The 13,607-nt window shown below is 43.1% G+C and overlaps 1 protein-coding gene across 2 annotated transcripts in view; it reads left to right on the top strand.

The window, feature by feature from the left end:
* slc4a11 (solute carrier family 4 member 11) overlaps window positions 1–13,607 on the top strand; it is a 232,749-nt gene that overhangs the window by 103,466 nt on the left and 115,676 nt on the right. For both annotated transcript variants that reach the window (XM_078554605.1, XM_078554596.1), the window contains exon 4: window positions 1,366–1,409. In XM_078554605.1, coding sequence (XP_078410731.1) covers window positions 1,366–1,409 — 44 coding nt within the window. The remainder of the gene's footprint in view (window positions 1–1,365; window positions 1,410–13,607) is intronic.

Consider the following 13,607-nt stretch of genomic DNA (forward strand, 5'->3'; position numbering starts at 1 on the left):
ACTAATATTGTAGAAACTTGGTGTATAAAGTGGCCATTCTTAGCCTATTGTTTATGTGTCGGTTCTTTGAGTGAGTTATCCAAGTAGTTCCACTTTCCTGTTGTTCTCCCCAAAGCCCTGCAAATTTCCTTTTTTTCAAGTAGATTTCTAATTCCCTTTTGCTAGCCCACTTAAACCCCTGGTGACCTATCCCACCCCACCGTCCCAGGCACTGATTAGGGACCTGACATTGAGGGTCAAGGGAGACTGGTAGGGTTTTCTGGCTCAAGTTGGTCATTAACTGGCATTTGGGTAACATGCAGACTTGTGCTAACAAGTGGCAGGTAACGTTCACACCACCATTACCTTCAAGTTTACAGTGTTGGGGAAAGAGGAAATGCCATTAAAAAATTGCCTTAAAGTTGAGTTGGTAGACGGACAGTGCTAGGAAAAGAACAAATTAATGCTAATTTAAACCAAGTTTGTTTATACAAATGAATCAATCCTTAGAGGGATAGAAGACAAACTATCATGGCAACAGGGTCATAGATACCTTGATAGGTAGGATATATGATGCCCTGAATATCTGGATCTGTCTGCGACCCTTCTTATGTAAGCAAGGGCCTATAAAGCAAGATTACAAAATGTGTCATGCCTAGGACCGTTGACAATATTTTGTTGATTTTGAAATTATTAGGGCTGCCAACAGATCTGTGGGAGGTGAATGACACCAGAAGGGTTGAATTCCTCTAACACCTGGCACTCTGATTAGCCAAAATGCTTGGGGATTTCCTTGGGAATTAAGGATATACAAGATGCTGCTTTTTTTTTTGACAATTAAAACCTGAGAATTGAATATTGAGCTGAATAGCTTAATAGGCCTAGCTCTTTGTTTCAGAATGCATAGGATCTCTTTGTCTAATGTGTGTCGAAGGATAGCTCTAAAATTAGAAAGTCTTCTCTGTTACTGAGGGAAGTGACAGAGGGAAGTTACAGAAGTTTAGATGGTTTAGTTAGACCAACCATATACAGGCAGTCACAAGTGCATCAATTTAATGTTACAACTTAGCCCAAGACCAAGCATGTGAGAATGAAACCAGTCAGTCCGGATATCGCTGCTTGTCTGAAAGGCAAGCAGAGAATCCAGGAGGGATGATAGGACATCTGGTTCATCACCAACATCTCAACACTAACACCACCAGATGATTTGAGGCTGAAACTGGTAGTTTCATTGCTCAATAGTCAATCCATTGATTTGACATTTTCCAAATGCTAATTTTCCATAGGTTTTGATGAAAGACCTACAATGGACCTATTCTACCAAGGCAAATATTTTCCATGTTTAATAATAATCAATCCTTAAATCTTATTTTTCCCTCTCCACAGAGAACGACAATGCTGGTTGTGTCTTGCTACATACTTCCAGAAAAGTGAGTGACGCTTTTATTGCCTCAATTTGGTTGATGGAATAAAGTAACCTCCTAATATTGTAAGATCCCATGTACAAATGTTGTGGTCTAGGCTGGCAAAGCTAATATATAAAATGTTATTTGAATGCTAAGAGAAGATTTTGGAACATTTAATACCTTTTTGAAAGAGGCGTTCATCATTGGCCTCCTTCTGTTCAATAAGAATTCATTCAGTCCATCGTACCCTTGTAGACTCTTTTTAAAGGAGCTGTCAGATTAGTCCCACTCCCCTGTCTTTACCCCATAGCCCTGTGATTTTGTGATTTTTTTTTTCCTTTTTAAGTATAAATGCAATTCTCTTCTTTGTTTGTTTGAAATGTACTATTGAATCTGCTTCCACCACTCTTTCAGCCAGTGCATTCCAGATCAACTTGCTACATGAAAAAAATATTCTTGTCTCCTCTCCAGTTCTTTTCCCAATTAACTTCAAGCTGTGTCCTGTGGTTACTGCCTCTTCTGCCAGTGGATCAGTAGGTGTTCTTTATTCTGGGCAGTCGCATTAAGGTTTTTCTACACCCACTGGTGATAATGAGACCCTTTTAAAATAGACCCAAATCGTGTAATTCATGGTGATGGCTTTGGGGATAGGAACAAGGCCAAAGCAAAGGAAGGCATCTTGCGTACAGCTGCTAGAGATACTGAAAGCTGGCCTACAGTGTAATAAACACACACTTCCTGTCCCTCCTTGCATGCTGTACACACTGGCTGCACATCAAGCAGCATAAAGCACAAATATAATGATATAGAAAGTAGATTGTTAGTAAGAAGGAAAGCTAGGCAGACCATTCTGGCAGAAAAATGTGACCAACATGTATTCCTCAACCAACATCACTACCATCTAGAAGGACAAGGACAGCAGATAGATGGGAACAGCACCACCTGGACGTTCCCCTCCAAGTCACTCAACATCCTGACTTGGAAATATATCGCCGTTCCTTCACTGTCGCTGGGTCAAAATCCTGGAACTCCCTTCCTAACAGCACTGTGGGTGTACCTACACCACATGGACTGCAGTGGTTCAAGAAGGCAACTCACCACCACCTTCTCAAGGGCAACTATGGATGGGCAATAAATGCTGGCCCAGCCAGTGAAGCCCACATCCCTTGAATGAATTAAAAAAAAACTAAAGCAGATAATCAAATAATCACAGTACAGCATAGAAAGATGCCATTCAGTCCATTGAGTTTGCACTGGTTCTTTTAAAGAACAATTCCATTAGTTCCACTCTTTCCCCATATCTCTGTAATGTGTTTTCTCCTACAGGTATTTATTTAATTTCCTTTCTAAGCCGACTATTGAATCTGTATCCAACACCCCCTTCAGGCAGTGCATTCCTAATTAGAACCACACAATACGAGTTTTTTCTCCTCTTGTCTCTAGTTCTTTTGCCAATCAGCGTTAAATTTGTGCCCTCTGGTTATTGACCCATCAGCTGTTGGGAGTTAATAACGATAATCGGTTCCATCTAAACCCTTCATGATTTCAAATGCTTCTATCAAATCTCCACTTCACTATCTTCTCTGCTCCAAGGAGAACAGCTCAAACCTTTTCAAACTCCCCTTACAACTGGGAGACCTTCATCCCTTTAAACATCCTGTTAAACTTCCTGTTTGCTCTCTAAGACCTTTACATCTTCCCTGAAATGTGGCACCCAGAATTCTTCACAATACTCCAACTGAGCCCTAACCAATGATTTATAAAGTTCTAGTAGGACCTCCTTTGGTTTTATATTCTATTCCTTTATTCATAAACGCCTGTAAACCATAGACCTTTTTTAAACACCTTACCAAGTTTCACTGTCACTTTTTTGTATTTATGGACACCAAGGTCTCTCTGCCCATCTACACTTTTCAAAATCTTATTTACAGTACATTGTCTTTGCCTATTCACTTGCCGATCTTTCAGGAATCACTGGAGTCAGGGAGGGTCCCAGAGGACTGGAAAATCGATAATGTAACCCCCCCTGTTTAAGAAGGGAGTGAGGCAAAAGGTGGGAAATTACAGGCCGATTAGCCTGACCTCGGTCTTTGGTAAGATTTTAGAGTCCATTATTAAGGATGAGATTTCAGAATACTTGGAAGTGCATGGTAAAATAGGGCAAAGTCAGCATCGTTTCATCAAGGGGAGATCATTCCTGACAAATCTGTTAGAATTCTTTGAGGAGGTAACAAGTAGGTTAGACAAAGGAGAGCCAATGGATGTTATCTACTTGGACTTCCAGAAGGCCTTTGACAAGGTGCCGCATAGGAGGCTGCTCAGTAAGATAAGAGCCCATGGTGTTAGAGGCAAGGTACTAGCATAGATAGAAGATTGGCTGTCTGGCAGGAGGCAGAGAGTGGGTATATGGGGGTCCTTCTCAGGATGGCAGCCGGTGACTAGTGGAGTTCCGCAGGGGTCAGTGTTGGGACCACAACTTTTCACTTTATACATTAATGATCTAGATGAAGGAACTGAGGGCATTCTGGCTAAGTTTGCAGATGATACAAAGATAGGTGGAGGGACAGGTAGTATTGAGGAGGCGGGGAGGCTGCAGAAGGATTTGGGCAGGTTAGGAGAATGGGCAAAGAAGTGGCAGATGGAATACAACGTGGGGAAGTGTGAGGTGATGCACTTTGGTAGGAAGAATAGAGGCATAGACTATTTTCTAAATGGGGGAGAGAATTCAGAAATCTGGAGTGCAAAGGGACTTGGGAGTCCTAGTCCAGGATTCTCTTATGGTTAACTTGCAGGTTGAGTCATTAGTTAGAAAGGCAAATGCAATGTTGGCATTTATTTCGAGAGGACTAGAATATAAAAGCAGGGATGTGCTGCTGAGGCTTTATAAGGCTCTGGTCAGAACACATTTAGAATATTGTGAGCAATTTTGGGCCCCGTATCTTAGGAAGGATGTGTTGACTTTGGAGAGGGTCCAGAGGAGGTTCACGAGAATGATCCCAGGAATGAAAGGCTTAACATATGAGGAACGTTTGAGGACTTTGGGTCTATACTCGATGGAGTTTAGAAGGATGAGGGGGGATCTGATTGAAACTTACAGAATACTGAAAGGCCTGGATAGAGTGGACATGGGGAAGATGTTTCCATTAGTAGGAGAGACTAGGACCTGAGGCACAGCCTCAGAGTAAAGGGAAGACCTTTTAGAACAGAGATGAGGAGAAACGTCTTTAGCCAGAGAGTGGTGAATCTATGGAATTCATTGCCACAGAAAGCTGTGGAGGTCAGGTTATTGAGTCTATTTAAGACCAAGATAGATAGGTTCTTGATTGGTAAGGGGATCAAAGGTTATGGGGAGAAAGCGGGAGAATGGGTTTGAGAAACTTATCAGCCATGATTGAATGGCGGAGCAGACTCGATGGGCCGAATGACCTAATTTCTGCTCCTATGTCCTATGGTCAAAGTGCAGCATTTTCCGCTTCATCTTATTGAATTTCATCTGCTATGCTTGCCCACTTCATCACCTTGAAGTGTGTAACCAGCCTCATCACTATCTGTCTACCACTCTGCCAAGTGTGGTATCAGCTGTAAGCTTTATAATGCCACTCTCTATAGAGCCTAGCTTGCTTATTAACAATTGAAAAGACTGTAATGGACCCAAGTCTGACCCTAGGGGAGCACCATTGAAAGCCACCTACCAGTCTGAAAAGCATCTATGATCTGTTTGTTGCTTTCTGCCACTGAACCAATTTTGTATCAATGCTCTTTAATTTCCCTTTTCTTATTAAGTCTCCAGAGTGGCACTTTGTCAAATACCTTTCAAAATGCCATATATACAAAATCGACTTCATCACCTTGTTCAAACTTCTCTGCGACCTAATCAAAGAATTCAGTTAAGCTTAGGTGGACTCAATTTTTCTTTAACAAATCTATGCTGGCTCTCCTTAATTAACCCATGCTCTTTTAACTGAGAGTTTATTTTGTCCCTAATAATGGTTTCCGATAGTTTCCCAACCACAGCTGCTGGGCTGTAATTATCTAGTTTGTCCCTCTCCCCTTTCTTGAATAGGTTTAGCATTAGTAACCCTTCCAGTCCTATGGCACTAATCCTGTAAGCAGTGAAGATTGAAAGATTGTGACCAATAGCTCTGCTGTTTCTACCTTTTTGCACCTTTCAGCAACTTGGGGTGCATTCCCTCTGGATCAGGTGACTTAGCAACTTTCAGTAACTTTGTACGCCTTTTCTAATCCATAACTATCCTGTCCATAACTTGGCCTCTCTGCTTTTAAATGGACCCAAGTCTGACCCTAGGGGAGCACCATTGAAAACCACATAGCAAAACAAATTTGGCATTAAAGGCTTCTTTTGTGAAGACTGATGCAAAGTGCACATGAATACTTTTGCCACATCATCTACCTCGACATGAAGATTACCCTTTGGGCTTCTAATCGCCTCAACTTTTCCTCTAGTTAACCACCTAACACATTATATGCTTATAAAATATTTTGGCTTTTAATTTAATGTTGGCTGCTATTTTTTTCTTGTCACCTCTCTTTGCCAGGAGTGTTAATGTTTTCGATTCCCTCCTGTACTTTTCAATATCTTCCTGGTTATAAACTAAATCATGTTCCAGACATCTGTCATAAGCCTCTTTTTTTCCCATTTTGTCTTTCCTTTCACCCAGAGGGCACATTAGCTTTGGATGCTCTACCTTTGTCTTACAAACCAAGCTTTTTCGTTTGTAAACCTTTCCCTGGATATCCTTCATTGTTCTGTTACTGCTCTACCTCACAATCACCTTTCCTGACCTACCTATGCTTGCTTCTTAAATCACTTAAATGAATCGCTTTTGCAGTTGAACCAATGCCTTTGATGCTTTCCATAATTGCTTTATACGAAATTGTTATTGTAGCTGTTGGCTGGACAAACTCCTCCTGTAACACACTCCACTTGCCCTCCCTTCATTTCCCAGGACCAGATCCTTTTGTTATTACCTGGCAATATATTGCTTGAGAAAGTTCTCTTGTGCACATATCGGAAATTATTCTACTTCCTCACCATCAGCACTGTTTCTCCTCGATCTATTTTAGGGTATTAGTGCTGACAATATAACTGCTCTATTTTCGTTACACGCCTTTTTGAAAGTTTCTGACCAGTTTCTTCAAACGGTGATAAGGAGATAGATGGAGCTCCATTTTTTTTTGTTAAAGAAAGCTCCCATCGCTGTAACAGCTCCTCTATTTCTTAACTTAAGCTAAATAGATTAATTCTTAGAACCGTTTTATAAATCCTTATGTATTTAGAACTGTGATATCATTCTGAATCAATACTGCTGCCTCCCCTTCTCCTGAATATTTGGGTTGCAGGGAACATAGAAGCTGGCCTGCCTTGAACCATAGTCAGGATTTCACGGAATCACAGAATTGTTATGGCGCAAAAGGAGGCCGTTCGTTCCATCGTGCCTGCGCCAGCTCTCCAAATGAGCATCGTGACTTAGTGCCTTTCTTCGGCTTTTTCCCCAAGTCCTTGCACGTTGTTTCTATTCGAGCAATAACCTTATTGCCCTCTTGAACCTGCCTCCACCAGGCAGTGCATTCCAGACTCGAACCACTCTCTGTGTGAGAGAGTTTTATTCTCACATCGCATTTGCTTTCTTTTGCAAAACGCCTTTAAACCTGTGCCCTCTCATTCTCGATCCCTTGTCAAGCGGGAACAGTTTCTCCCTATCTACTCTATCCAGCCCCCTCATGATTTTGAACACCTCTATCAAATCTGCTCTTGGGCTTCTCCTCTCCAAGGAGAACAGTCCCAACCTCTCCAATCTATCTTCACAACTCACGTTTCTCATCCCTGGAACATTCTTGTAAACCTCGTCAGCACTCTTTCCAATGTGATCACATCCTCCCTGTAGTGTGGCCCCCAGAAATGTACACACTGCTCCAGCTTTTAGCTTTTTGTTTTTATCCAGCTGAGGTCTAACTAGTGTCTCATATGAGCTCAGCATAACCTCACTGCTCTTGTACTCTATGTCCCTTTTAATAAAGCCCAGGATACTTATATGCTTTATTAACTGCTCCTTCCAACTGTCCTGCCACCTTCAATGATCTATGGCCATATATACCTAGGACCCTTTGCTGCTGCACACCCTTAAGTAATTGTACCCCTTATTTTATATCGCATATTTTTTTAATTTATGAGCAGTGGTGATGGGGGTGGCCTATGCTGGTGGCTGCTGCCTGTATTTTAAATGATGCGATGACCCCCTGAGCCCACGTACACCATTAGTCTGCGCTGGAGGAGGACCCCCTGCTGGCAGACATGATCGCAGCCCAAGTGGATTAAATGAAGCAGTGTTGCCAACAGAGACCGGGGATATAAACAACCAAGAAACGTTACCAGAGGCACACAGGCTTTAAGCTGCAAGTTTTGTTTTACCTGCACGAGAGCATTAGCCCCCTGTGGAGCATTCACCTGTTTAAAACACCAACAGCTTGGCCTTATTCAACGTTCCTGAAGCTTGCAAAGACTTTGGCTTTGGCTCTCTTTGCAAAACCCCCTGCTGCTTTTAAAATGCTGGAGAAAATTTAAAGAGGTGAACTGGCTCTGTTTGGATCCATGCACTTTACTTGGATACTATAAGAGCTATTTTAATCAACTCTTCTGGCTTGTACTGGTGCTTGCAATGTCTTAATGGAGTTCTCCTGGTCTCGAAGGGGATTCTGCTCTAGTCTTTCCCCCCCCCCCTGTTTTCTCTCCGCTTTGCATTATGCTCTGTGTAACATGCTACTTGGCCGGATCTAGATAATGGATTTACCTCGAGGTCCTTCATTGCCATAACACATTGGCAGCTGTCACCAAATGGATCATGCACCCAGTGATGCTTAGAGGCGACAGTAAGGATTAATTTCACAGACACCTCTCCAAGTGGCCTCCCTCTTTTTTTCTGTGCCTGTGGATAGGGTAGCTTCTTATCCATTGTATTTGGCCATATTTTTAGCTGGACAAGTTGACTTGGGATCAAAACTGTGTTTGCTTCTGCAAAAGAAAAAAAAAACGAGCATTCTGCTCACCGTGAGTAACGGTCAAAATAAATTTCTAGAGTGCCTTTTGCGGCATTGGGATGTCCTCAAGTGCTTTTTGGCGAATGAAGTACACGATTCTGATGAAAGGCCATTGACCTGAAATGTTAACTTTGTTTCTCTCTCCGCACGTTGCCAGACCTGCTGAGTATTTCCAGCATTTTCTGTTTTTTATGTAAGTACTCCTTGAAGTGTGGTTTCTGTTGCAATGTAGGAAATGTGGCAGCTAATTTGTCCAGCAGCAAGGCCCTATAAATGGCATTGCGATGACGGCTATGAAACAGTGCCATGTGCTTTTTCTACATTCATCAAGTATGGTGAAGGGAGCCTCGGTTTAACTGCTCATCTGCAAGATGGCACATCCGACAGTGCTGCACTCCCTCGGTACTGTGTTGAAGTGCCAGCCCAGGACTTTAGCTTGAGTCTTCGGAGAGGGGCGTCAACCCACAGCCTTTTAACTTGGACGGAAGTGCTACCATGGAGCCAAGATGATGCTTGGGGACGTGAAAAGCTACAGATGGTCCTGCTTGCAAGAACAGGTTGGCTGGTGTTGAGAAAGAAAAATAAATAGTTTAAATGGGCAGCCGCTAGACATGGGTTTAATGGTATTACCCCTTTTCAGCTGAGAACAAGTACTCCGTCTAATTGTATAACCAAAAGTTGAAAAGGGGCGGGGCAGTAAAATGCAGCAAACCGTTCAAAAGTCCATTCAGTTTGGTGGGACTGTAAAATCCCACTGGGTTTAACTTCTGCTCCCAGCGATTTAACAACAGATCATCTGGTGTTTTTCACATTGCTGTTAGTGAGAGATTCCTGCCTGCAACTTGCCTGCTGCATTTCCTACACGACAACAGTGACTACAGCCAATCAAGCAATCGAGTGTAAAGCACTTGGGGTCCTCCTGAGGCATTGAAAGGTGCTATATAAATGCAAATCTTTCTTTTGCTCTTGGTGGGGTATGGGGGGCTTGACCCAAGGCCTGAATTTTTCCCTGGCTGGGCGTGCGTGATTGGCAGGCCCGTGAGTGGACGGGAAATGGGTCCCCCGACCACGATTTCGCGCTGGCTGGCCAATTAACAGCCAGACAGCCAGCGGGTAGCGTGCGCTGAGAGAGGCTCAGCCCTGCCGGTGGGGGCGGGTGCTGATATCACCGTGGTCGCTGGTGAGCGCTTCCACTCAAAGCTCCCTGAAGGCAGACAGTTTCCTCAGGGAGCCGCAGACCTCCACAGAATAAACGAAACAACAAAAGTGCTGCAAAATATCTCCACGCAGCACAATCGAGCTCCTGAAAGCACACCTCCATTTAAAACAAAAAGAGTCCCCAGATATCTCTTTTTTTAAACAAAAAATAATTTCTTTTATTTCCCCAGAGATTTCATCTCATCCTGGATCGAGGTTTGAGGAAAAATGTAAAGGCCGCCTGGCCGTTTGGCCTGTCCACCTACTGTAAAAGGCCACAGGAAATCGCTTTCAATTGCCCCCTTGATGGGCTTAATTGCCCTCCTTAATTTTCGGCAGGCGCGCTCTGGACTGCCACGCATGGCCGCTGAGCGAGATATTGCGCGAGTGCGCGATGACGTCAGGACCCTCGCTCGATGTCATCTCTCGCTGTTTAGCGGCTGGATGATCGGGCGCGCGCCCGCCCGTGAGATGTAAAATTCTGGCCCAAAGAGTTGCAGGCTTTCGAATATTTTTTTTTTAAAAAAAAGCAAAGAAATCACTGTTACCATCGGTTTTGTTTGTCATTCAGAAATTGGCACCTGACCTTGCTTCCATTCTTGTATAGTAATTATACCATGGAAACACTTAAAGCTGGACACAGGAAAGACAGAATCGGCAGTATTGTTGGTTGGGGGAGATCATTCTGGAAATTCCATTTCCCTCATAGTTAGGCTGTGAAGGAGTCAAGAAGCCTCCATCTGCCACTGGCCCCCTCCTCGATCTCCTGGGACTGTTGGAATTTTGGAGGATGAACAGCAAGGGGCCTCGATGAATTCTCTTAACTTTATGCAATTATTAAGGACCGGACTCTCTTATTCTTGACTATTCTAATGCTCCCCCTGCCCTCCCCATCTTACTCTTGCTGTCAGTTTGAGCTCCCTTTAAAAACTGCTGCCCTTTATCGAAGTTGCAGTAAGTCTCACTCGCCCGTCATCCTTGTGCTCACAGACTGACTGATGGCAATCGCCTTCCTAACCCTCTCCAACTTTCTACAGTACCTCCCTTTCCTCCTCTTCATGGCACTCCTTAAAAAACTAACTCTGATCAAAATTTGGTCATCTGTTCCAGAATCTCTTTACCTGACTCATTGTCAAACTTTTGCTTGCTAATGCTCCTGTGGATAACGCTTGGGGATATGGTACTGTAGTAAAAGTGCTTTATAAATGTAAGCTGTTGTTCAGTGGATATTGGGGGATTGCATGGCAGAAGAGTATAAAAGCTAATGTCAGTAATGGTGACCATGACAACTATCATCGATAGTTGAAAAAACCCATCTGGTTCACTAATGTCCTTTTGCAGGGGAGGAAATCTGCCGTCCTTACCTGGTCTGTCCTATGGGGTTGACACTTAACTGCCCTCTGAAATGGCCGAGAAAATCATTCAATTCAAGGGTAATTACGGATGTTGCAACAAATGCTGGTCTCGCCAGCGACGCCCACATCCTGTGAAAGAACGAAAGAGAAGAGTAAATAGCCCTGCTGGTTTCAAGGCTAAGGTTTGTCCCTCAAGCAACGTTGCCAGAAGTGGATGAACTGGTTATTTATCTCATTTGTCCCATCAAAATGTCTGCCGCGTTCCCATCTGCAGCAAATAACTACACGTCAAAAGTGATTCATTGCCCGGAAGCACTTTGCGGTGTTTCTGAGATGCTGTGTGACTGGAACCCTTCTTCTTTGTAGTGAGCCAGTCAAAGCCAGCATAACCTTGTTGGCTCCTTATTGTTTAATTTAAAAAAAAAGTTAATAGTCTATCTGCCGAGTCTATTTTATTTTTTTTATTTTTTGCTCTGCTTTCTTCCTTTTTTACATTTGATAAAATAGCGATCCTGTCGCTGAGTTGTCCCCTCCAAAACCCACGAACTGAGCCGTTTCAGCTTTGAGTTACTGGGTTTCCCACGTCAGTAGACAGTGAGACTGGGCTCATCTTGTAATGGACACTGATGAGCCTGTGGTGGGGACACTGAAGTGGAATGATTGCCACTGACGTGTGGAATTTCCTTTTGGAAATTTGCAGTACACGAACTTGAATTTAGTCACAACCCTGAATAAAATGCTGCCATGTTGCATTACAAGGTGAATGAAGAACACCTACAGACTTGAACCTGCCCTTGTGGTGGCTGCAGGACAACCAAGGGGATCCAATTGTGATGGAAAACGGTTTCTACAGTCTTTTCCCCTGAAATATTCGGTACCCATTCCCCAGACAAGAATGCCCAGGCCCCTCGTGGCATGCCATATCCCATGCCTGTTGTCCTGGATATCTTTTTTTTGTAGTGGCGTCCTTCATTCTCTTGTTTTTGGCTCACTAATTCCGCTACTCCTCTATATCCTGGCGTTCTGCTTGATGCTGAACACTTGCAGCAGAGTGGCAGGGCAAGGTCAGAGCAGAGATGAGCCAGGGTGTAGGATCCTGGTCACTAGTTTAGTTGGACTAATGGATCTGGGATGCACGCTTGCTTCGGGATGACTGAGTTGGTACCGTAGAGTAGATCAGCAGACTGTTCTTATGTAGAACACATTCTATTTATTTACAAAGGAACTCAGCAGTTACATTTGTGTGCTTACAGCTGAAGCCCTGTCTCTACATTACAGACTCTAATTCTAGACTACTGCTACTGACTACTAAAGTAGCCTGCGCTACTTTGCTATTGGATACTAAGATCATGTGATCTTCCATTATACCATTCTTCTTAAAGGTATATTACACCTCAGATTACCACACAGGAATTTCTATTTTATCTTAATCTCATTTGCCAAGGGCACCCGGTATTTTGTGTCTTTGCAGAATTTCCAAAGTCTGGTTGACCGATTTTTAATTTCTGTCTTTGCGTGGGACATGTTGCATTGAGCCCAATGACTGATCGATTTAGCATTCTATATTGCTTCTGTGTTCACCCCTTGTCAAGCACGTTGCCCCTGTAATTGTGTATTAACAAAACGGTGGCGGTGTGGTTTCCCTCTAGATGGCTAACCTTGTCCTCCGAACTTACGCTATGGGATCTCCAGGAGTTTTATATTCATGGGGGTTGTTCCCCTTGGATGTTTGAAGATTGTAGCATGTGCTGTCTGTATGTGCTGTGCTCCTTTGTCATATTTTCTTCCCTGCCCTATAAAATGCTTAACTTCTGATTGTGGGGGAGGGAGGAGATGGCGGCGCAGTGATAATGTCACTGGACTAGGAACCCAGAGGCCCAGGTTAAACTCTGTGGACACAGATTCAAATCTCACCACGTCAGCTGGTGGAATTTAAATTCAGTTAATAAAATCCGGAATGAAAAAGCTAATGCTTAGCATGACCACTGTCATCGATTGTGGTAAAAACCTTTGTCCTTTAGAGAAGGAAATCTGCCACCCTACATGTGACTCTTGACCCATAGCAATTTGGTTGACTCTTAACTGCCTTCTGAGTGGCTTGTTAGGATATTTCAGTTCAAGGGCAATTATGGAGTATACTGATTACAGTGACCTTGTTTAATAGTCGAAGGAATGAACACTTTTTATGCGTATGCGTGTTTAAGTTTAAATTGTATTAAAGCAGTCTCCCTTTCCAATGATGTAAACAACATGCCCATCTTGTGCAAGGCCTTGCAAGTCGTTTTCCCATCAGGATCTCTTTTTAAAAGTTGAACCATTGCAGAGAATTCTGATTAAAGGGCCTTTTTAAAAAATATGTTATTACAGTGCAAGGAAGCTGACCAGAGTTGTGTATAACAGGACTTTTTGTACTGTTGCTGAGTAATTTGTGTGAGTGCAATGCCAAAAATCTGCTTGCATCAGGATTAGATGCAGACTTGACTCTTGCAAATAGGTACGGCATGTTTTGAATTTCGGGGTAATTTTATTTTAGTGTCTTTTTTTTAAAAAAGAAAACTGAATTCAGGTTTGGATATAAAATGTGCAAGATGGGAGCTCCCTGCATCAGAGCACC

This window comes from Cetorhinus maximus, chromosome 1 (assembly GCF_964194155.1).
Source record: "Cetorhinus maximus chromosome 1, sCetMax3.hap1.1, whole genome shotgun sequence".
Lineage (NCBI taxonomy): Eukaryota > Metazoa > Chordata > Chondrichthyes > Lamniformes > Cetorhinidae > Cetorhinus > Cetorhinus maximus.